This window comes from Hypanus sabinus, chromosome 23 (assembly GCF_030144855.1).
Source record: "Hypanus sabinus isolate sHypSab1 chromosome 23, sHypSab1.hap1, whole genome shotgun sequence".
NCBI lineage: Eukaryota > Metazoa > Chordata > Chondrichthyes > Myliobatiformes > Dasyatidae > Hypanus > Hypanus sabinus.
In genome coordinates, this window is record NC_082728.1 from 11,192,475 (window position 1) to 11,217,124 (window position 24,650).

Consider the following 24,650-nt stretch of genomic DNA (forward strand, 5'->3'; position numbering starts at 1 on the left):
ACTGTGAATGATTAATCAATGTGTTCAATAAAGACATGAAAATTACAATTGTTTGAGTGTTATTAGTTTAGGCAGATTATGGTTGTCTATTATTGTGACTCAGATGAAAACCAGACCACATATGAATAATTAATACAGAAAACCAGATAATTGCAAAGGGTTCACATTTTTTCTTGCAACTGTACGTCTTACAGTCTATGGTCTAAATTAAACATAAACGTGATTTTAAAGCAAGTTGCCTAATTGCGATTGAGAAGTCCATTTACCAGGACTTCATTTTTGTAAATTTTTTGTTTTTCTTCCTCAGGGGTCCTGGCTGCACACAAGGTTATAGCAAGTTCACCAGATCCTGATCTACCTACCGTTGGAGGCCTGAGGGTAGGACTCTCTTTGCTCTGTTATCTCTTTGGCAGTCCTTTGGGAACAAGAAAGTTTTGTGGGTTCTGAGGTTGAAGAAGAGCTCGTTGAGGGAGCTGCAGACTCGGCCACTTATGTGGACACAGTTGTCCATTAGCTTGGTTATTTTTTTAACAATGGTTGGCTTCCACTGCATCGATATTTCAGCAGCCTTATCTGGTTGAAATCACTGAGGGCTGAGATTTACATCTGGAGTTAGCTCTGGGCCCCGTTGCAGTAACGTAAGAGTTTCACTGCTGGCATGATTGGATGAATACAGCTTGCCTGGTGCCACGTCAATACTGCAGCACTGAGATCTAAGTTTAATGTTGAGCCAAAAGGACCAACTATTTTGTTACTAAAAGCTCTGTTGCTGGGCCTATGCATGTTTCCATTTCAAACTATTCTGGTTTTAATTTGGCTGAATTTTTTTTCATCCTTAACTTTTCCCAGTTCATTGACTTAAAGCATTAACTCAGTCTCTCCCTTTGAGTGAGGCCATCTGTTGGTTGGGGTTGACTATGGATGTTACATCCCAGTATGCAAGCCAGGGCAGTATGAACCGGAGAGCAAGCTATTGCCCGTGCAGTAGGCGCCCCCTTTCAACACGCAGCTGATGAATCCAAAGGAACGGTTTGGCTCCAGTGGCATTGCAGGAGTTGCCAGTCAACGTTGAACTCCACGTTGGCCTACCTTAGGGACTACAGCTTGCGAGCTGGAAACTCCAGTGAGTTGTCCTTGGGGGGTGGGGGGGTTCTCCTGAAGCCTTCTCATGAGTGGGTACAGCCACTCATAGGGTGTAGTGGGGATTTTAGATCAGTTTCCCTCCCAGATGAGCTGCCAACCATGCCTGATGAGCCCCACCTGCCCCAAAACAACTGGTTTTAAGGTGCTAGTAGCCTGCCTTTGCCCCTTCTCCTGTTAGTATAAACATTCTGCTGGGCTTAGTAGCTAAGCCACACGTGAAGGCCAAGAGCTGGATTTGGTTTTCAGAGGCTATTTGAGGTGCATGCCATTGGGAGTATTTAATAGGTAGTGGGAGCTTGACCCCATTGTCACCCCCAGCTATAACAACCTGAAGTTACCTCCCTTTGAGTATTTTTGGAATTCGTATTCTTTTATCTCAAACATTCATAGAGCATTGAAACAAGCCCTTTGATTCCACTCGCCTGTCTTCACCATCAAGTATCTGTTTACACCAGTCCTGCACAAAATCTATTTTAATGTCCCCACATATGATCTTAGAGTAGGTTAAAAGGTCAGTACAATATCATGGGCTGAAAGGTCTGTACTGTTTTAAAAGAAAATTGCTTTAAAATTTGTTATGTATTCTCTCCTAGTTCAGCTCAGGGTATTTAGATATGTATTCGCAAACAAAGGAGAGGACACAGATGTTCAAGGCCACGAGAAAACACTTTATTAGAACAAGAATAAATGCAAAACAAAAGGGAAATCAAAACTCTGTAGCAGTGCAGAAATCAAAATACTATTGATCGTTCCCTGAATGAGCTGATCTGCAGAATGCTGACAGTCACTCTGTCCCCCTCCCTCTGTCGCTTCCCCCGCCCACGCAAGAACACGAGATCAGGAGTCCTTGAAAGCAAGTCCATAGGTTGTGGGCATAGTTTAGTGTTGGGATGAGTGAAATTATCCCCTGTGGTTCAAGAGCCTGATGGCTGAGGGGTAATAACTTTTCCTGAACCTGGTGGTGTGGGTCCTGAGGTTCCTGTAGCTCCTTCTTGAGGGCAGTGGAGAGAGCGGAGCTTGGCCGGGGTAGTGGGGATCCTTGATGATGGATGCTGCTTTCCTGCGATAGCGCTCCTTATAGATGTGCTCATTGGTGGGGAGGGCTTTACCCGTGATTGACTGGGCTGTATCCACTACTTTTAATAGGCTTTTTCTGTTCAAGGACTTTGGTGTTTCCATACCAGGGTGTGAAGCAACCAGTCAGTATATTCTCCACCCCACATCTGGAGTAGTTTGTCACAGCGTTAGATGACATGCCACATCTTTGCAAACTGTGGAGAAAGTAGAGGCACAGCAGTGCTTTCCTTGAAATGGCACTTGCATGCTAGACCCAGGACAGATCATCTGAACTGATAACAGAGGAATTTAAAGCTGATGACCCTCTCTACCTCTGATGCCCCATTGAGAATTGGCTCATGGACCTCTGGTTTCCTCCTCCAGAGGTCAATAATCAGCTCCTTGGTCTTGCTGACATTGAGAGAGAGGTTGTTGTTGTGGTACTACTCAGCCAGATTTTCAATCTCCCTCCTATATACTGATTTGTCACCGCCTTTGATTCGGCCTACAACAGTGATGTCAACAACCATAAACATAGCAGTAGAGCTGTCCTTGGCCTCCTAGTCATGAGTAGGACAGTGCTTACTAATTAAGGAAGTCACCAAGCTGGAAAGGGTGCCGGGATCAAAGGATGGTGCCTGACTGAGTGCATTAAGGACTGGAGAGGTGTTAGAGATGGAGGGCTGCAGCCTAGATGATTGAGAGTCTTCAAATGCTTTGTGCATTTTAAGCCTTCAGAGAATTCCAAAGATTTGCCACACCATGGGCAAAGGAATTTCTAAACACGAGATTCTGCGGATGTTGGAAATCCATAGTAATACACACAAATGCTGGAGACAGTTGGCAGACCAGGCAGCATCCATGGAGGGGAATAAATAGTTATAGTTTCGGGTTGAGACCCTTTGTGAAGACTGGAAAGGAAGGGGAGAGAAGCCAGAATAAGAAGTTAGGGTAGGAGTACAGGCTGGCGGGTGAGAAGTGAAGGGGAAGGTGGATGGGTTCTGAGGGGGTGGGGGGAATGTAGTGACAAGCTCAGAGGTGATGGGTGGAAAAGGTGAAGGAAGAATCTGATGGGAGAGAAGAGCTGGAGCATTTGAGAAAGGGAAGGAGGAGAAGAACCAGAGGGAGGTGAGAAGAAGGGGTAAGAGGAGATACTTTTTTAAAAGAAAGAAAATACTTTTTAAAATAAAAACACAAGGGGAGTAGAATTATAGATGGCTTATCTGCTTCCTAATTAAGGAAGATGTACAGTTACACTTATTTAAAAGCCAGGCTATTCAAGACCATAAGACATAGAAGCAGAACTAGGCTATTCGGCCTATCAAGTGTGCACCATCATTCCATCATGGCTGATTTATTATCCCTCTCGAGCCTTCTCTCTATAACCTTGGATGCCCTGACAGATCAAGAACCTATCAACCTCTATTTTACATATACTCAACGACATGGCCTCCACAGCTGTCTGTGGCAATAAATTCCACAGGGTCATCACCCTCTGGCGAAAGAAATTTCTCCTCGTCTCTGTTCTAAAGGGACGTTCTTCTTTTCTAAGATTGTGCACTCTGGTCCTAGACTCCCCCACTATGGGAAACATCCTCTCCACATCCAGTTTATCTAGGCCTTTCAATATTTGATAGGTTTCAATGAGATCCCCCCCCCCCCCCATTCTTCTAAACACCAGTGAGAAAAGGCCCAGCCATCAAACACTCCTGGTATTGTAACCCTTTCATTCCCAGAATCATTCTCGTGAACCTCCTCTGAACTGTCTCCAATATCAGCACATTTTGTGATAAGGTAACAGAATGGGAAACCCATTGGGACATGTCCTTCCCCCTCGCCGTTCATTTAGTGATCTAGTGCTTAAGGATTTTTATTCCAAGTGCTTTGTACTGCCCGTTCTGTTAACAGGCAGTAAGTGGTTTAAAAAAAGTCTTTTTTTCCTCTCTCGAGGCTTACTGAACTTACTTATTCATGCATATATCAGGCAGAACAGCGGTGCAGTGGTTAACACAACTCTTTACAGCGCCAGTGATTGTGATTGGGGTTCAATTCCCACCACAGTCTACGCTTTTCCCGTGATCCGCATGGGTTTCTTCCTGGTTTTCCAGTTCCTTCCCACATTGCAAAGATGTTCGGGCTCAGGTTTGTAAAATTGCGGGTATGCTACGTTGGTGTTGGAAGTTGTGTTGGCGACACTTGGAGGCTGCCCCCTGCCCCATCTTTGGACTGTATTGATCGTTGGTGAAATCGACGCATTTCACTGAATGTTTTAGTGTATGTGTAACAAATAAAGCTTTATATTAGGAGAGGGAGGCAGATTCTGATTTGCAGCCAACTTTCAAGAATGTTGTCAGGAATGAAAGGGAGACTCGGAGATATCACTTACATCAACCTACAGTTCTCCTGTACCTTGATTGTGACTGTTTCCTGGATTTAAGCTGAAGGCTGTGTAATTTTCAACAACTATTTTCAATAGGTTTCAATAGGTGCACTTAATGTCAGAGAAATGTATTCAACACACACCCTGAAATTCTTTTTCTTCGTAAACATCCACAGAAACAGAGGAGTGCCCCAAAGAATGAACGACAGTTACAACGTTAGAACCCCACTCCCTCCCCCATGCACAAGCAGCAGCAACCCCCCCATCCCCAAAAAAGCATCAATAAAAATACAGTCTCGATGTGCAGCAAAGCATAAAGACACTGACTTGAAGTACCCCAAAGACTACTCGTACACCCGGTAATTTGACATACCACAGGCTCTCTCTCTCTCCCTCTCCCTAACAAGGGAAAAAGAGGTGTCCCTGTTTCACAGTGAGAGGGGAGATGTAACGAACAACTCGCTGATGTACGATGTTAAAAGTCAGTTGCGTCGCTTTTTCTGAGCTCTGCACCCAGAGAGTCAGCACCTGAAAGGGGTGCACAACCCCCAGCAGCTAACCCACTGCTGTAAATGTACTGTGTTCTGCGATGCTTCAGTCAGGGGCACCGGCTGAGAATCAGCATGTCCCCAGAGCCACAAATCCCCAGAACCCTGAAGGCGCGCTCATCTTTTGGATTTCAAAAGGCCGCCGGTCGTGATGCCCTGCGAGCAGGTCCCGTTCCCGCCAAGAACTGAAGTCAGAGTGTAACTCCAGGTCAGGGTCTTCAGAAGAGCCCTGAAAAGGAAAAAAAATGAGATAGCAAAGATAGAAATAAAGCTGTTTCTGAAGATGCAAGCAAAGGAGTTGCTGTTTTGCGCCATCTTAACTTTGCCATGCCTTCTTTCCAGTACCATTTTGTAATGGTATAACTGTTCGGGGCATTACAGTTCAATTCCAGTATCCTCTAAGTAAAGTTTGTATGTTCTTTCTGTAAGCATTGCTCCCACAGTCAGTTAACTGGACATTGTAAATTGTCCTGTGATTAGGCTAGGGCTAATGTGTAGGTTGCTGGGTGGTGTGGCTCGTTGTATTGAAAGAGCCTGTTCTGTGCTGTATCTCTAAAACAAAATTCAGTTTATCAAGGAAACAAAAGATAAGGTATAGCCTTCAGTTGTGATATTTGAAAACACTGATTCATGCATGATCAATCAGAATTAGGTTTATTATCACTAACTCCTTGGGCTGTTAGCTCCCAGTAAAGCGTAGGCCATCGATGACTTCCTGTCTCCAACGTCCAAAGTCGATGGTATGGTTGGTGTTCATCAAAGCTTCTGCATCCACTGTACAGGGAATTGACCTATAGAACTTCACCAGAGCCCTGTTGGCAGGCCTTGCCCATTTCCACCACGTAGAGTTGGACTTTGAGAGGCTATTATCAATAGCGTATGTTGTGAAATTTGTTGTCTGGCAGCAGCACTACAGTGAAATACATGTAAAAATCACAAAAGTTACAATAAGAAATATTTAGTAATTAGTGGAAAAAAGTGCAAAATAGTAAAAATTTAAAAAAGTATTGAGGTAGCGTTCATGGGATCAATGTTTAAAAATCAGTTGATATAATAGCAATTGTATTTTAGGGAAGTGATTTTGATCACAGGCTTTTGCAGTGCATGTTACAGGAGATCTGAAGATCCACTTTACAATGTGAAATGTTCTTTCATATCAGCACCCTTGCTTTTGTTCCAATTTCATTTTGTAGAAACTGGGCGTCAATTTTACCTCGAGCAACAAGGAAGCAGTTCAGAAGAGTGATGTACTGTTCCTGGCTGTTAAGCCACCCATTATCCCTTTTGTGTTGGATGAGATTGCTCCCGACATCGAAGATCGCCACTTGGTTGTGTCGTGTGCTGCTGGTGTCACAATTAGCTCCATTGAGAAGGTTAGGCTCTCTCTCAAAGGGAACTCTTAAATTAATCATGTTCATGTAGTTACTGAAACGGCAATGTAATTGTGGATCGGGGTCTTTTTTTAAGCACTTATAGAGTTGATGCTTCAGAATGAGACCTTTCATCAGGTCTCATGATCAATGTTGACTGTTTATTCCTCTCCTTAGATGCTGTCTGACCTGCTGAGTTTTTCCAGCATTTTTTGTGTGTTACTTTGACATGAAATGTTTTGTTAAGTAAAGTCAAGGTTACTGCCATTTACCGATATACATGTATATAACCAAATAATGTATATAGAAACAAGATGTTTCTCTGAACTGGGTACAATAACACATGATCACTTATGAAGGTACTGCACATAACACACTATAACTTATGAAGGTTGCAATACAGTGCAAGATGTAAAATTACCATAAGTTACAAAAATAAATAGTGCAAAAAAAAAGGAATAATGTGGTGGTATTTATGAACTTCAGCCATCTGTTGCCAGTCCAGCGCAGTTGGTGATAATGCTGGCCCATGGTGATCTGGCCACTCGTTTACTGAGAGAGGTGTTTGATTTTGCAGAAACTGTCTGTTGTGCGCCAGTTTCCCAAAGTGATCCGTCTAATGACTAACACCCCGGTGGTAGTGCGAGAGGGCGCCACGGTGTACGCCACAGGAACGCACGCAGAGGTGGAGGATGGGAACCTGCTGGAACAGCTGATGGCCAGTGTCGGTTTCTGTGTGGAGGTGGAAGAGGACCTGATTGATGCAGTCACTGGCCTCAGCGGCAGTGGGCCTGCCTATGTAAGTACAGAGACTGTTGTGTCTTGTCAATAAGCTGATAATCATTGAGCGGAAATGGGTACAAGTGTGTGGAGGGAGGGGGGCTAGAAAGAGGAATAATGAGATTCACGGGTCTGTAGACCTTCCAGACATCTGAATGTGGAAGGGAATCGTTGAGCATGCTCTTCATGCTCTTGTACCTCTTGTCGAATGGTAGTTATGAGAGTGGGGCATGTGTTGGATCCTGATGCTTTTGCGATCCAAAAGATTCGTTGGAAGTCAAGAATGAGCCATAAATTTGTTGCTTTCGATCACTTTATTAAGTGTTTTAAGTGCAAAGGAGAAGAGGGAAGAGGCAGGCTTTTTAGTCTTTGTCTCAAGTAGTGTAGTCTCCTCATCTCAGATTAGAGATAACAGCCGTTCCATTGATAAAATCATCCATATGTTCCATGTTGTATGACGTGGGCAATCATGGTCTTCTACCTGTCTTTAATCTGAAGTTCTTCAATTGTTTGATTTTTCTATCCATGACAGTGATTGCTCTTGGCAAATTTTTCTACAGAAGTGATCTGCCATTGCCACCTTCTAGGCCATGTCTGTTCAAGGCCGGCGCTCCCAGCCATTATCAATACCCTTCAGAGACTGCCTGGTGGCAGTGGGCAATAAGAAGGATGGGGGGGGGGGAGGGTGCTAAACAGGTGCTGCATCTCCTTTGGGACAGATGTATTTCCACCTCCACCCCCATTGATAGCAGTTAACCAATAAGATAGCTAGATTCAAGTAATATGATACCCCCCCCCCACTGAAACCAAGAAGTTTCCAGAAAAATATAGATGCAACTGTAACGACTGGAAAGCCAACTGTATAATTACATGTATATTGGTGTTTATATACAAATGAAACGGGCACTCTTCTTGTAGTTAAACAAGAAATTCAAACTACAAGAAAAATCATAATTCTGCAGCCCAATCTAACATGAGGGATGTTGCCTTCTTGGGGAGGGCTGTGGCCATGGTGTAACTGCAGGTGACTGAAAAGTTGGAGACAGCAATAGGCAATACAGGTTTCCCCTGCTATCCGAAGGTAGAGCATTCCTATGAAACCATTTGTAAACCGAAATGTCGTAAAGCAAAGAAGCAATTACCATTAATTTATATGGGAAAAATTTTTGAGCATTCCCAGAACCAAAAAATAACCTACCAAGTCATACCAAATAACACATAAAACCTAAAATAACACTAACATATAGTAAAAGCAGGAATGATATGATAAGTATACAGCCTATATAAAGTAGAAATATTGTATGTACGGTGTAGTTTTTCTTATCAAAATCAGGAAGACAGCAAGCCAAAATTGATTTGGAGAAAAAAAATCGGCACGTACACACGTGAGCACACAACTGCCCGCACAAGGCTTCACGGTCATGGTAGTTTTTCTCTGGGTAAACACATGTATAAAGCGGGCATCTTTTTTTGGTAAAAGTGAAAATCCTCTTCGGTTAACGAAAACAGCTACTAATGTAGGTCTTTCATAACAGCGAGATGTCGTAAAGCGAACATTTGAAAAACGGGCACCTGCAAGCCTCTTCTCATTGCCCTGCCACTGTAAACTTGGGCATCAGACAGACTACAGCAGTGCCTTTCACCCATTACCACTGTATTCACTGTCCTAACAGGTTCCAGGATGGCAAAGCCTTTCCTTTGCTTTCAAAATTCTCTGAGAATCAGGATCAGCTTTATTATCCATGACATGTATCATGAAGTATCTTGTTTTGCAGCAGCGGTACAGTGCTATACATAAAATGCAAGAGGTTACAACAAGAAATATAAAATTTGGGTGGTGGGGTGGAGTCATGTCTCTACCAAAGGAGGTGTGAAGTGCTCCTTCCCTCCGCTGGCCTGCAGGTCACCCTTGCAGCACCTGCTTAGTCCCCTGATCAGGGTCACACGCAGCCATGGGATCAGGTGGTGGATGGTCGTACGAGCAGCTGACGCATGTCACAAGTCCTGGTTATGTGACCACTGACAGCAGGCAGACAATCTCTGAAGAATCTTGATAATGGTTGGGGTCACCCATGTTGTAAAGACACTGGCCAGAAGGCAATGGCAAACCACCCCTCTATAGAAAAATTTGCCAAGAACAATCTTGGTCCTGGAAAGACATGATCACCCATGTCATACGGCAGGGTACGTAACGAATAAACGAATACATAAAATGAGTAAATAATGCAAATAGTGAGGTGGTGCCCACAGAGTGTTCAGAAATCTGATGGTGAGGGGGGAGGAAGCTGTTGCTAAAATGTTGAGTGTGTGTCTTTGGGCTCCTGTACCTCCTCCCCGATGGTTGTAATGAGAAGAAAGCTGCATGTTTGCTGTTTCACTTAGGGTGTAGATAACTGTGTTGCAGTTTAAGCAATCTCTGGGCCTCTGCAAGCTTGCTTTATCACTTTTACTTGTCTGAGCCCAGATCAGAAATCCATTTGCAGTTCTCCATCTCTCTTCCTCCTCTCCCCCCCCCCCCCCGCCCCTGCTTTCCCATTGTTTTTCACCTGTAATACCTCTGTATGACTTGCTGTCAAGGTTTGAGAAAAACTCTTGTGAAAGGATTTGACAATTTAGTGTCTTAAGGTGCTAACTTGATACTGTGTGCTCCTGTAAAGTCTTTATATTTATTGATTTAGCTGAGTCATGGGTAAAGGGTAGGAAGCACAAGTGAATCTGCGGAATCCCTGGCTGGGTGGGTATAAATGAGAGTAGGAAAAACAATCCCATCAGCAAGATGTGTGCATGATCACAGACGCAAGAGGTTCTGCAGATGCTGTAAATCCAGAGCACCACACACAAATACTGGAGGAACTGAAGAAGTCAGGCAGCATCTTTTGAGAGGAATCTTGTTCCTGACCTGTTGAGTTAAGACCATATGATATAGGAGCAGAATTAGGCCATTTACTCATCGCATCTATTCCGCCATTCCATCATGGCTGATCCATTTCCTCCTCGGCCCTAATCTCCTATCTTCACCCTGTATCCCTTCATGCCCTGACTAATGAAGAATTCATCAACCTCTGCCTTAAGTATATTAAATGACTTGGCCTCCACAGTTGCCTGTGGCAATGAACTTCACTAATTCACCGTTCTCTGGCTAAAGAAATTCCTCATCTCCATTCTAAAAGGACATCCCTTTGTCCTCTGAGACAACACTTCCATCATTGGAAACATCCTCTCCACATCCATTCTATCGAGACCTTTCAACATTCGATATGAGATTCTCCTCCCTCCACCCCCCCCCCCCCCCCCATTCCAGTGAGTACAGGTCCAGAGCCATCAAATGCCTTTCAATCCCGGAATCATTTTTGTGAACCTCTCCAACATCCTTTCTTAGATAAGGAGCCCAAAACTGCTCACAAACTCCAAGTGAAGCCTTACCAGTGCCTTAAAAAGCCTCAATACTACATCCTTGCTTTGATATTCTTGTCCTCTTGAAATGAATTCTAACATCACATTTGCCTTCCAGCATTGCGTGTGTGCACATGTGTATTCTTAGTTGTTAAACCATTTGCTCAAGCCAAGTGGGTTAATCCTTGTATCTTTATTTCCAGGCTTTCACAGCTATTGATGCCTTGGCAGATGGTGGTGTGAAAATGGGTCTCACTCGTAGATTAGCAGTTCGACTTGGTGCTCAAGCGTTGATGGTCAGTAAATCCCATTACACCTTTAACTGGCTTTGAAAGCTGAGGCTAAGGCAGTCAATAAATGAAACTTATTAATCTCACATACTGTAGCTCTTTTATTTAAACCACTTCACTAAGTAGGTAGAACGAAAGTGATTTCCCCCTCAGCAAATGAAGTACTTTAAGATTAAGGTGCCACAGTAGCATTCTGGTTATTAACCTGAATTCATCAGATTTATGCTCATCTTTATTGCAATAAGCTTAACTTTGGGGAAATAAAAAGCATGGATAAGTTTCAATCATAAATTTGACAGTAAAAGCAACTTTCCATCGGCCAAAGTGCTGATTAGCTGCTGATAATGCCAGTCATTGCAAAAGTCTTCTATGAATTCAGTTACTGTTACAACCGCATATTATGCCACGGTAGTGTATCGATTAGCGTGACGCTATACAGTGCTGCGTGGCTCCCGAGTTCAGGGTTCAGTTCCATTCTGTAAGGAGTCTCTGTACTCCCTATGGAATGCATTGGTTTTCCCCAGCTGCTCTGGTTTCCTCCCACAGTCCAAAGAGGTAGGTTAATTACTCATTGTAAATTGTCCTGTGATTAGGTTAGGGTTAATAGAGGGGTATCCCTTTAGAATGGAGAGAAGGGGGAATTTCTTTCTTTGCTGGTATATCTGTGGAATTCGTTGCTACAGGCGGCTGTGGAGGCCAAGTCATTGGGTATACTTAAGGCAGAGGTTGATAGATTCTTGATTGATCAGTGCATAAAAGGATATGGGGAGAAGGCAGGAGATTAGGGGTGAGAGGAAAATTGGATCAGCCATGATGAAATGGCAGAGCAGGCTCAATGGGCCAAATGGCCTAATGCAGCTCCCATATCTTACGGTGTTAATCAGGTTGTCGGGTTGCTGGAGCAGCATTGCTTGAAGGGCTAGGAGGGCCTACTCCTTGTTGTATCGCTAAATAAACTTGCTGACTGTTCAGTCGAATCCACAGCAGCTGGCTTTGCAGTTTTTGAATTTGAAATCTCCACTGTGTCACGAGCTTTCTTGTGAAGTGAGGAATTCATTCTGTTGTCTTCTGTTGACAGGGAGCAGCCAAGATGCTGCTGGAGTCTGAGCAGCATCCTGGGCAGCTGAAAGATAACGTGTGTTCACCAGGAGGTGCGACCATCCACGCCCTTCACTTAATGGAGAGCGGGGGATTCCGCAGTCTCCTTATCGATGCCGTTGAAGCCTCCTGTATAAGAACGAGGTGTGTATGTGTGTGTATTCTGTCTATGGTTGTGTGTTGTGTGTATATTCTGTCTGTGTGTGGGGGGGGGTGTGTTTGTGTGTGTGTGTATATTCTGTCTATGGTGTGTGTGTGTCAAAGTCCGTCTGTGTGTTATTCATATATGGATGCATACAGCTTCGTCTGTGTCTGTTTTTACCCTTTAGACAGCATTTGAAACAAGAATTTAACAAATCAGTGGCAATAAATGATATTTAAGTTGTGATTGGACTTCGTTTCCAGTTCTTGAACTCTCACTCACCCTGGGTCAGCACAGTATTGTATTGCACAATGCTTCACGGCACCAACAATCGGGGTTCAATTGCCCCTTCTGTCTGTGAGGAGTTTGTATGTTCTGTCTGATCACATGGGTTTCTTCCCAAGACAAACAGGTTAGTGAGTTGTGGCCATGCTATGTTGGTGTTGGAAGCATGACGACACCTGTGGTCTGCGCCCAGCACATCCTCTGATTGTGTCGTTCATTGACACGAACAATTTATTTCACTGTGTGTGTGACAAGTAAAGCTAATCTTTAAATCTTTTTAAATATCTCACTGGTTTTTCTCATTCTAAATGGAATCATTGAGTGTGTCAGTTACTGACTAAGGGAACCTAATCTGTGACCAGCAGCAACTTGTTTACTGCTGATGTTCTATTAACCAATTAAAGGCAACACTTCGCATAAATGAAATTAGTTCTCAGGTCTTTGGTTTCTGAGGGTCTAATTTTGTTTAGTTTGAGTTGCTAGAATCCTGGCATCTCTTTAGCCCTGCCTCTTAATGTTTCTTCACTGAAAGCAAGGAACAGAGACCTTGCAGTCTCTTGTCTTCCTGCTTGTTGTGGGAATTCTACATAACAAACACCCTGCTCTGATTAATGAAATTACCATGTAAAAATCCATAAGACAGAAGCAAATCAGGCCATTCAAGTTCAACCAGTCTGCTCCGCCATTTCATCGTGGCTGATCCTGGATCCCACTCAACTCCATATACCTGCCTTGACATAAGAACATAAGAAATAGGAGCAGAAGTAGGCCATCTGGCCCATTGAGCCTTCTCCGCCATTCAATAAGATCATGGCTGATCTGGCCATGGACTCATCTCCACCTATCCACCTTTTCCCCATAACCCTTAATTCCCCTACCATGCAAAAAGATTTCCCTGCAATGCAGAAATGGCCTTACCATAACCTTTGATGCCCTGACCAATCAGGAAACTATCAATTTTCACTTTAAATATACCCACAGTCTTGGCCTCCGCAGCTGTCTGTGGCAGAACATTCCACAGATTCACTACTCTCTGGCTAAAAAAAAAATCCTCTTTACTCCGTGCTAAAGGGTCGCCCCTCATATTTTGAGGCGCTGCCCTCTCGTTCTGGATACCCCCACAGTTAGAAATATCCACTTCACATCTACCTTATCTAGTCCTTTCAACATTCGGTAAGTTTCAATGAGATTTCCCCCCCCCCCCCCCCCCACCCCCAACCTCATACTTCTAAATCCCAGTGAGTACAGGCTGAAAGTCTACAGGAAGTGGTGGATATAGTACAACTCGGGCAAAGACCTTCCCATTAACGAGCACATCCACAAGGAGTACTGCCACAAGAGAGCAGCATCTATCATTCAGGATCCCTACCGTCTAGCCCGTGCCCTCCACTCAGTACTACCATCGGGCAGGAGGTACAGAAGGTCCCACACCATCAGGTTCAGGAACAGTTACTACCTTACAACAATCTGAGTCCTGAACTGGCCTGGATAACGTCACTCAACACAACTGAACTGATTCTGCCTCACTTTCAAGGACTCTTTACAACTCAAATTGTTGGGGGTTTTTTTTGTACAATTTTGTTTTTTGCACATGGATTGCTTGTCAGTCTTCAAAGTAAATATGTGCATGCTATATTTGTCTTGCGGGAAATCAGGGTAAATACAAGAAACAATAGAATCAGTGAAAGACCGCACCCAACAAGATGGACAACAACCAATATGCAAAAAAAAAGCTGTTCAAATATAAAAAGAAAGAGAAAACAAAAGAAATAATAATAATAAATAAATATTGAGAAATGAGATGAAGAATCATTGAAAGTGAGTGAAGTTACTCTTTCTGGTTCAAGAACCCGTTGGTTGAGGAGTAATAACTCTTCCTGAACCTGGTGCTGTGAATCCAGAGGCTCCTCTACCTCCTTCCTGATGTCAGCAGCGAGAAGAGAGCACAGCCTGGATTTTGGGTGTCCCTAATGATGAATGCTGAAATTCTGAGACAGCTTTCTGTGTAGATGTGCTCAATGATCTTACCCTGATCTTGGCAATCTATTTGCAAAAGTTTCATTGCCATACAAGGAGATATCATCATTTGGTGACAAAACATTTGCAAATGGATTGCCAAGATCGGAGAATAGCTCAGCCCAACCATCAACCACCCAAGCTGCACGTTTATGAGTTATTTCCAGGGCTTTACCCATTTTTGATTGGGCTGTATCCACTACCTTTTGTAGGATTTTCTTTACATGGGCATTGGTGTCTCCATACAAGCATGATACAACCAGTCAATATCCCCTCCACCACAAATCTCTAATAGTTTCTCAAAGTTTTAGATGACGTGGTATATCTACACAACTTTCAAAGAAAGTAGAGGAGCTGTGGTGCTCTCTTTGTGCTGGACCCAGGACAGTTCCTCTGAAAGGATCTTTGTTTATATATAGTGTTTTCAGAAATATTTTTGTATTTCTTTATTCAAGATTCTAGAGTGTTTATTGTTATTCTTCAGTGCATTGAGTGTAAACGAGAACAAAATAATTGTTACTCTGGATGTGATACAGCATTAAAAAACATAAAGAACACAAATATAAATATGAAATACTACAAAACACAATGTACAAGTAATTGTTATATACATTGAGTGTGTGTACATTAAGTGACGCTAGGTAATGTGTATGTAGTGGTGGTAGTTCAGTTGTTATAGTTCAGGTTTAATTGTCATTCAACCTTGCATGGATACCCATGAATATAGCCAAACAACACAGCATTATTCTGAGGCCAAGGTGCAAAACACAGTACCAATAGTCACACACAGCACAAGGTATGTATAGCACATATATGGTAGCAGGCACATACAAGACATCAGTAAAATACAGTCTCACAGAAGAATATAGTCCAAGACCCTGAGTCCATGAATGTTGCAGCAGTCTGCAATTAAACACAAGTTTAATTAAACACAAGCTTCTGCCAAGTGACCACTGGGGGGCAGCACTAACCCCAGCTTGCACCCTGCCTCCAATGGAGCGCACTGATTCCAATGCCTCTCTCCCAGGCATCTGTCAACAGGCGATACAGCAGCTTGAGGGCTAGTCCTCGTTACAACCGAGGCTATGCAGCTCCCCCCTGCCATCCACCTCCCCAGTCCGCGAATAAATCGGCAAATTGGACATGCGGCATTCTACATGACAATGTCCGACAGGGTCTTGTGATCACAAGAAAAACAATTAAGTCGATCACTCACTGTTCAGCTGTACACAGCCTTTGCACACCGACTTCGTGCCTCCCTGATGCAGGCAGCAGCATGAACCCCAGCAAGTTCAGCTCCTTCAGTTTTTCCACGAATGAGCAACTCACTGGTAGGGTAGACCTGCAGTACTTTGAGTTCATGATGTCCAGCAGGGTTTTCTGATCATAAAAATGTTTTTAGAAACTACATTTAAAAAAAAAAAGAGTTGTTAATCCAGCTGGTGGCTTGGGAGAAGAAACAGGTTGTGAGTCTACTGGTCCTGGCATGGATGCTGCATAGCCTGAACTTTGATAATAAATTTTACTTAGAATTTGAAGTTTATAACCTTCTCTGTTTAGGGAGCTCCAGTCTCTTGCAGACCAGGAAACTGTCCCCCCAGCTGCCATTAAGAAGACCACACTGAACAAGGTGAAACAGAGTGCCTCTAAAGCTGGCATCAGCCTCTTCAACCACAAGTACCCTGGAAGCAAGGGTCATTAAATGCAGGAACTAGCATTTGCAATTGGATGAAAGAAAGAAGAAGAGAATTACCAAACTACAGATCAATTACATAAAGGAAGGACAATCCTTTATCACTGTGCTGTATTGCTTCTTAATCTACAGTTTGTTGAAATGGTAATGTGGAGATGAGAATGCATATTTAACATGCCCTGTTGAAAATGAGGACTGATTGTGAAGTAACACTGGCTATAGCAGTACATATAGCTTGTTACATTTTTTTCTTCCTTGAGTAGAGATGTCATTACATTGCAGAAGAGCAAGAGAATAGTTGGCCAATATGAAGATGTTTTATATGGGAGCTTGCTGAGCTCAAATTGGCTCCAGCATTCATGTAAATTGCTTTGGCCGTGCAAAAGGTTGGCTCCTTTTGTGAATCTTCCCATGCAGACTGGGGAAAAATAACTTCTCTAGCTTTCTGTCCCTCAGTCAGTTTCATCTAGAGATATCTACAGCCCTTTAATCCCATGAGTTGAGCCATATAGACATCAACCAGAGGCTGACAAATGTTGACCTTGTTAACAAATCCCAGATTTGAAATCAGGTTTATTATCACCTGAAATAGGTTCTGAGATTTGTCATTTTGTGTCAGCAGTACAGTGCAACACATTACGATAGGTTGCAATAAGAAATACAAAATTAAATAGTCCAAAAAGAGAGTCGTATCAAGGAATGAATTTAAACAAAGTCTGCTAAAGCTATGTGGTACTTTATTAAATACATTTCAACTTTCCTCAACCCTTTTATTTTCTTGGAGAACAGCTTTATACTTGCCAGTTGCAACTTGCCTTTTTCAAATGTGTTGGCTATTAGTTGTTAATCCATTTTTTCCCCCAAGTGAGAAATACATGTATGCTAGTTTCATGTTTTATTCTGGGACCATACTTTGTAACTGTAACCACAGAAATTTCTCCATGGTAACTTTGCATGGGATGACGAGTGCTGGCTTTCCATGTTGATCTTTATTTTGTCTAATGAACAGGGCACGTACAATCTCCAGGAATTGAATACCATTCCACTAGATAGGTGGGCAATTTCTTTGAAAATAAATTAGATCTTTCTCTCATCCAGTTATTTACAGGAATGATTTGGGTGGGCTTCTTGCTGAAGGGCTGAGTTGAGGAGTGATGAAGGCAATATCTAGCCTGTTGGGAAAAGTATATGTTCTTCGAGTCTTAACAAATAGTCTTCTTGAAGGGGATTTAAAACAAAAAGTATGGTTAATGTCTATTATTTGTACAAAGTAGGGTGCATCTTTTTGAAAATTAATATTCTGCTCATTTTAATCTCCCTGGGCTTGAAATTTGTTCCAAATTTCATGTGTGATATCAAAGCAGAGGATAATATAGTTTGCATTTATAGTCTTGGACCGAGGTGAATTTTCTTCCCCATTGACTTGTAAATGTTTACAGAAATTTCAGTAACACGGCATTACAGCATGTTCTATCAAGTTATTTACATAAAATTGAGTAGATCTGAGAAAATGTTTAATGTGGGTACAGTTTTAACCTTTTGTTTGATAAAAGAACAATTGAGACAATCCAATATATTAATGGTAATCTAACTGTTTGTACTTGAGCTGTAAACCAGTGCCTCAGTCAGCTACAAATACTTTCAGGATCATTCATGAAACTAATGTTGAGGATGTACTTATTCCACACTTTGGTCTTGCAGCCAGACCAAGAGAGAATATTATGAACTACCAGAAGTGATCAGTAATGGTATGTATTATAAGTTAACTAAAGTGATTAAATTCTGTTCATTTACATCTTGGTCATCAGTTGGGAAATGCTGCAGACTTCCTATAGGTACTCTAGAAAAAGTAGAATAAAATTTTAAACATTTGCCAGGACTGTGCCTCCTGGTTTTGTTATGACTAATGGATCATCATCTCAAAGCACGGCCTCTTTTTAAGTATTATAGATTTATAGGCCTATCTGGCAAAATGAAGCTAGTCTACCAAATCACAAGTGAAGAGTTCCTGGTTAAGTTATTGAATTGTTAATCTGTGGAGTTCATTGCCACATATGGCTTTAGAGGCCAAATCATTAGGTATATGTAAAGCGGAGATTTATAGGTTCTTGGTCAGTAAGGTGTCAAAGGTTGTGGGGAGAAGGCACGAGAATGGGGTTGAAAGGGATAATAAATTTCAGCTTCTTACTTCATTTCCCCCTTCCTGCACTCACCTGGCTTCACCTATCATCTTCCAGCTTGTACTCCTTCCTTTCCACCCACCTTATTCTGGCTTCTTCCCCCTTCCTTTCCAGTCCTGATGAAAGTTCTTGGCCCAAAATGTCGACAACTTATTCCTCTCCATGGATGCTGCCTGACCTGCTGAACTTCTCCAGCATTGTGTATGTGTGTTGCTCTCGACTTCCATCATCTGCAGAATGTCTTGTGTTGATAAATGGGCCATGATGGAATGGCGGGCACAAATGATGGGCCCAATGGCGTAATTCTGCTCCTATGTCATGGTCTTATCATACAAATATTTGTAATATAAGTAGTTCTGGTTGGTATTTTTTAATTATCTGACAGTTTGGAGAATTGTTTACAATATTCCAACAAATAAATAATGCTGTGAGGGTGAACTTCCTTTGAGTCAACATCAAGGAATTCACTACTTAATGAAATTTACAATTTAAATACCAAAATATTTATTCATAGTATCTGTTACATCAGGGTGGGACTTGTACATTGAATGGTAGCACCCTGGGGAGCGTAGTGGAACAGGAGGCCTAAGAGTACAGTGAAAGTGGCTTCGCAGGGAGACAGGTGGCACACTGACCTTCATTTATCAAGGCATTGAGTGTAAATAATTGAGCAACTCTAGAATCACATCTGAACTTTTTAATCAGTAAAAACTACCTTTTAACTTTTATTTACTTCTGTTTCTACTACCTCTCCAATTTCATATCCATTTTTAAAACTACTACCAAGGACATCTGCTCCAGAGGTTGGAGCAACGGAATCAGAATTGGAATTATCACTGGTCCTGAACCTTTTGTACTTTGTATTGCCCTTGGGCAATAGGCAAGCAACAAACATGTTGGGAATTACACATGCAGATGCATCATGAGAATGGGAATAAATGACCTCGATAGAGTGGATGTGGAGAGAATGTTTCCTGTAGTGGAGGAGTCTAGGACCAGATTGCGAAGCCTAGAAGGATATTCCTTTAGAACAAAGATGAGGAGGAATTTCTTTAGCCAGAGGGTGATGAATCCGTGGAATTCATTGCCACAGATCGCTGTGGAGTCACTGAGTGCATTGAAAGCAGAAACTGATAGGTTCTTGATTAGGAAGGGTGCTAAACAATACAGGGAAAAGGCAGGAGAATGGGGTTGAGAGGGATAATAAATTAGCCACGATGGAATGACAGAACAGCCTTGATAGGCCGAATAGCCTATTTCGGCTCCTAAGCCTTCTGGTAAACTTGTTCACAATGCAGCACTTCATACACACTATATTGTTAGTAAGATAATGTGAAAGGAAAGCCAGCATTAAAGCAGTAAATTTTAAGTGATTTGTTGCTCAATATAAAAGTATGTCAGTTAACAATGTAATTTGTATCTATGCAGCTTCACTATATATTTAATAAATAAAAGATGTTTTCTAAATTACTTATTACTTATCTGTTCCACACATTAATGCTTAAATTGAGTCTCAGAGGATTGCAACACAAAAAACAGACCCTTTGGTCCATCTAATTCATGCCAATCTCATGCCAACCTAGTTCCCCTCCCATACTTATACAGGCATCCATTAGTCTCGTGAGACCATGGATTTGTGCCTTGGAAGGTTTTTCCAGGGCACAAGCCTGGGCAGGGTTGTGTGGAAGACCGGCAGTTGCCCAAGCTGCAAGCCTTCCCCTCTTGGACCCAAGCAGCTTGGCACCAGTGTCATTGCACAGCAATGTGTGGTTAAGTGCCTTGCTCAAGGACACAAACACACTCCCTCAGCTGAGGCTTGAACCAGTGATCTTCAGGTTACTAGTCTGATGCCTTATCCACTAGGCCATGTGCCAACACAACACCCATACTTATAGAGATCAGCATATTAAGAAGGTATTTTGGACCTTCATTGTGGGTCTGGAACATCACTCTTCATTTGTGTGTTTTCATCTAGTTTTAAGATAGCATTTTGTGTTGTTGGGATGATAGCAGCTGGGTTAATTTCCAATGCCCTTAAAGATAGTTGTGACCCATAGCCTAGACCTTATGGGGTATATTGTCTACATCAGGGGTTCCCAACCTTTTTTATGTCATAGACCAATACCATTAAGCAAGGAGTTTGTGGAACCCAGGTTGGGAGCCCCTGGACTATATGAACTTCAACAAGACCTTTGACAAGATCCTGCATGGTAGGCTTGTTTGGAAGGTTGGATTGCAAGGGATCGAGGAAGAATTAGCTACTTGAATCCATGATTGGCTTGACAAATAATAAGGTGCATTTACAACACCAGTTTAAAAAGTAAATGGTATAACACTACTGGCACTTTATACGCGATGAGAACTGGGCCGGGAGTTCAGTAGTCTTACTGCATAGGTGAAAAATCTGATTTCTATCCTAACAGTTCTTGTCCTAATGCTACAGTACCTACTGCCTGATGATAGAGAGTCAAACAATTGGTTGGATGGATGGTGGGGGTCATTGATGATGATAAGGGCCTTATGTGTGCAGCACTCCTGATAAATATCTGATAGGTGGAGGAGAGACCCTGATGATCCTGTCAGCAATCCTTTGTCGGGTCTTGTGATCAGATGCCTTGCAATTCCTGTACCAGATGGTGACACAGCTGGTCAGGACATTCTCAATAGTGCTCCTGTAAAAATTGGGTGGAATAGGTGGGAGGGGGAAGTAAATGCCTTGCTCACCTCAATCTCCTCAGGAGATGGAGATGCTGCTGTGCTTTATCGGGCAAAGAGGTGGTGTTGAGGAACCAGGTGAAACCATCTGTTATGTGCACTCCCAGAAACTTGGTGTTCCTAACTCTCTCCACGGAGCTGTTTATGTGCAGTAAGGAATGGTCAGCCTGCACCTTCCTAAAGTCCGCAATCATCTCATTGGTATTGCCCATGTTGAGACTCAAGTTGTTGTGCTTGCACCACTCTACCAGGTGCACTACCTCCACTCTGCGCCATCTCGTCATTGTTGTTGATGAGGACAACCACTGTTGTGTCATCAGTGAATTTGATGATTTGGTTTGAACTGCAACTAGCACTGCAATCATGATCAGCACTGTGAACAGCAGCGGAACGAGCTGCCAGTCAGGTAGGTACAACAATGACGTTTGGATTAGAATGTATATGGATAGGAAAGATTGAGAGAGATGCAGGTAAATGGGGCTAGCTTAAACACAAGAGATCCTACAGATGCTAGAGGAACTCAGCAGGTCCTGATTGAGGATCTCAGCTTGAAATGTTGATTCTTTTTTCCTTTTCATTGGATGCAGCCGACCTTACTGAGTTCCTCCAGCATTTTGTACGGAACAAACTTAGGTGGGTACCTTGGTTGGCAAGGGTGGAATGGGTTGAAGGGCTGTTTTCCTGCTGTATTTCTTCATGACTCTACAATGCAATGCTGAGGGAGTGCTGCTCTGTTCGTGTTGCCATTTCTGATGAGGGGTATTGAACTGGGGTCTTATCAGAACCAGATTTATTATCACTGTCTCACATGACGAGAAATTGTTGTTTTGAGTAGCAGTACAGCGCTTTCAGGTGGGTGTAAAAGATGAGGTGATTTTAAGAAAAAATTTGGGGCAAGGGTGTGGGGTGATAATACCCAGGTGTAGTAATCAATATTTATCCTTCAGGCTATGAGTAAGTGTGATTGTGTGGTTATTAATATAGTTCTTTATGGGATCTTGTTCTGTGCAAAGTGAGTACTGCATCTCCTGTAATACAACTGGACATCAAGAGTACTTACCAGCAGGTTGGAAGCCTCCTGATGACATGAATATCAACTTCTCCAATTTCCAGCGATTTCCCCTACTCCCCATTCTCTCTTTTTCCATTCTCCATTCTGGCTCCCCCATTCCCTTTCTTCCATGGTCCACTCTCCTCTCCTATAAGATACCTCCTTCTTCAGCCCTTTAGCTTTTCCATCTATCGTCTCCCAGCTTTTCATTTCATCCCCCTCCCTCTCACCTGGTCTCATGTATCACCTGCCAGCATGTACTTCGTCCTCTTCTCCCCCCCTGCCCTCACCTCCAACCTTCTTATTCTGGCCTCTGCCCCGTCCTTTCCTGTCCTGATAAAGGGTCTCAACTTTTGCACTATTTATTTATTTTTGCAACCTTTTTTTATGTATTGCACTCTACTGCTGCCGCAAAACAAGAAATTACACGACATATGCCACTGATAATAAACTTGATTTTGAAACTTCAGACATTGAAAATCTAGAGAAATTGAAATAAAAAATTAAACAAAAAGTTTAAACATTTAAGAGCCCCTTGTTTTTGGGCCAAAACGTCAACTGTACTTTTCCCCATAGATGCTGCCTGGTCTGCTGAGTTCTTCCAGCATTTTGTGTGTGTTGCTTGGATTTCCAACATCTGTGGATTTTTTTCTTGTTTGGAATGAGGAACTCAGCAAGTCAGGCAGTACCTATGGAAGGGAATAAACAGTTGCTGTTTCGAGCTGAGAATCTTTAGAAAGAAAAAAATGGAGGGGAGGGAGGGGTTATTCTGGTGGAATAATATTCTGGTGGCCCCTTATTTTCCACTCAGAATGATCTGATTTCTCCAGCTTCAGAGTACAAAGAAATCCCTATAACACGGGTTCCCAACTTTTCTTATGCTAATGACCCAATGTGGACCCTAGGTAAGCTTTTCAGTTTTGGAACATTTGAATTCTTATCAGCTGATAGTTTGGAAAACTTGTGACAAACATTACCTTTTGAACATGTGAAATTCAACCAGAATCCTATCGAATTGGGAAAAGAAGAGTTCTTGAGACATTATCAACAAGCATTGCGTATTTTAAAAATAACTTTCTATGCCACTGGAATCAATTGCTAATCTAAGGATTACTCCATAATTGGTTGTTACTGACGCAAGAGTTGAGCTTTTTCTAGAAAACATTCTTATTGTTTGCAAAACATTTGTAGAACACATTCTTGAAGTTTTACTTTCAAAAATTTGATGTGCATTTGAAATGCTACCTCAACATTTTGAGTGAACACGAAAAAATCCTGGCTTTGCATTTTATACCAATTGCTTATGAATTGTTTTGCCCTGAGCACAAATTTCTTCCATTCCACAGGTCATGAGGGGGCATTTCAATGTGAATAATCTTCACTGTAGTGGCCCTTACTGCAGCTCATTCTGAAGTGTTTATTTGTGAGTAACTTTAAGTATACTTTGCTAACTGTGTGTTCCTTTTGGTGGTACTTATTCATGTCTAATCAAAGAGGTGAAGAAAAGTAGTAGATAGGAACTGATGGCCATCTAGCCTTTCAAGGCTGCTTTGCTATTCATTAAGACCATGGCTTAACTTCTCCACCGATTTTGGGCAGCATGCTTATGGGTAGCATAATGCTATTACAGCACCAGTAACCTTGGTTCAATTCCCCCTGCTGTCTTTGAGAAGTGACATTCTGCCAATGACTGTGTGGGTTTCCTGTGGGTTCTCCAGTTTCCTCCCACAGCCCAAAGGCTTACAGGCTAGCCAGTACTTGTGAAATTTGGTCCTATGGGTGTAATTGGGTGTCGTGGGCACATGGGTGGCAAGTTACCAAGCTGTATCTCCAAGTTAAAGAAATAAACAAATTCAAGAAAGAGAGGATTGAACTGTACATGTGTTATCTGTGACAATAAAATAGCAATTGCCGCCGTCTGCAGGATGATAACCACATTAGGAGAAAGTTAATGTATAATAGGAAGTTGTTAGGTGCAGATGTAGTTTGTAGATATAGATTAGTACGGAAGAACTAGAATAATATGAACCGTAAAACCACAATCTAATTTGTGATTTGTAATAAGAATCTTATTTGAGTTGCATTCAAACAATACCAATAAACATTCTGGTCTCAAAGAATATCTTCTAAACACATGAGATTCTGCAGATGCTGGAAATCTAAAGCAACACATACAAAATGCTGGAGGAACTTAGCAGGTCAGGTAGCATCCATGGAAATGAACAACAGTTGATGCTTTGGGCTGAGGCCCTTCTTCAGGACTCTTCTTCTTCTTCTTAAGCCCGTCACACCTGCTGGGGCATAGGCCTCACCAGAGTCCTCTCTCCTGTGCCAGCCTTTCAAGTTTTCTCCAGGTGTAGCTCATCTTCAAAGATGGGCTACACCTGGCGTTTCTGTAGCTCTGGGTTTTTACGGGAAGAAGTTGCTAGCCCCGTGCCCAACCCTCCTTCTTTCACAGCCAGGCTTGCGGCAGTCAATGGCAGAATTTTCAAAGATCATACTGAACATTA

At 42.5% G+C, this 24,650-nt stretch overlaps 1 protein-coding gene and 1 long non-coding RNA gene across 5 annotated transcripts in view; one reads left to right on the forward strand and one right to left on the reverse strand.

Annotated features, from left to right (window-relative positions):
• pycr1a (pyrroline-5-carboxylate reductase 1a) overlaps window positions 1-24,639 on the forward strand; it is a 28,940-nt gene extending 4,301 nt beyond the window's left edge. Inside the window, exons 2-7 of the mRNA XM_059948383.1 lie at window positions 308-378; window positions 6,321-6,500; window positions 7,075-7,296; window positions 10,874-10,966; window positions 12,039-12,202; window positions 16,062-24,639. Of these exons, the coding sequence (XP_059804366.1) occupies window positions 308-378; window positions 6,321-6,500; window positions 7,075-7,296; window positions 10,874-10,966; window positions 12,039-12,202; window positions 16,062-16,203 (872 nt within the window). The 3' untranslated portion in view covers window positions 16,204-24,639. The remainder of the gene's footprint in view (window positions 1-307; window positions 379-6,320; window positions 6,501-7,074; window positions 7,297-10,873; window positions 10,967-12,038; window positions 12,203-16,061) is intronic.
• Window positions 409-24,650, reverse strand: part of LOC132379968 (uncharacterized) — a 28,101-nt gene continuing 3,859 nt past the window's right edge. For 2 of the 4 annotated variants that reach the window (XR_009507581.1, XR_009507579.1), the window contains exons 3-4: window positions 15,718-15,906; window positions 409-6,037 (exon numbers count right to left, since the gene is read on the reverse strand). This is a non-coding gene — a long non-coding RNA (uncharacterized LOC132379968). The remainder of the gene's footprint in view (window positions 6,038-15,717; window positions 15,907-24,650) is intronic. The other 2 variants (XR_009507582.1, XR_009507580.1) reach the window with 2 other exon arrangements.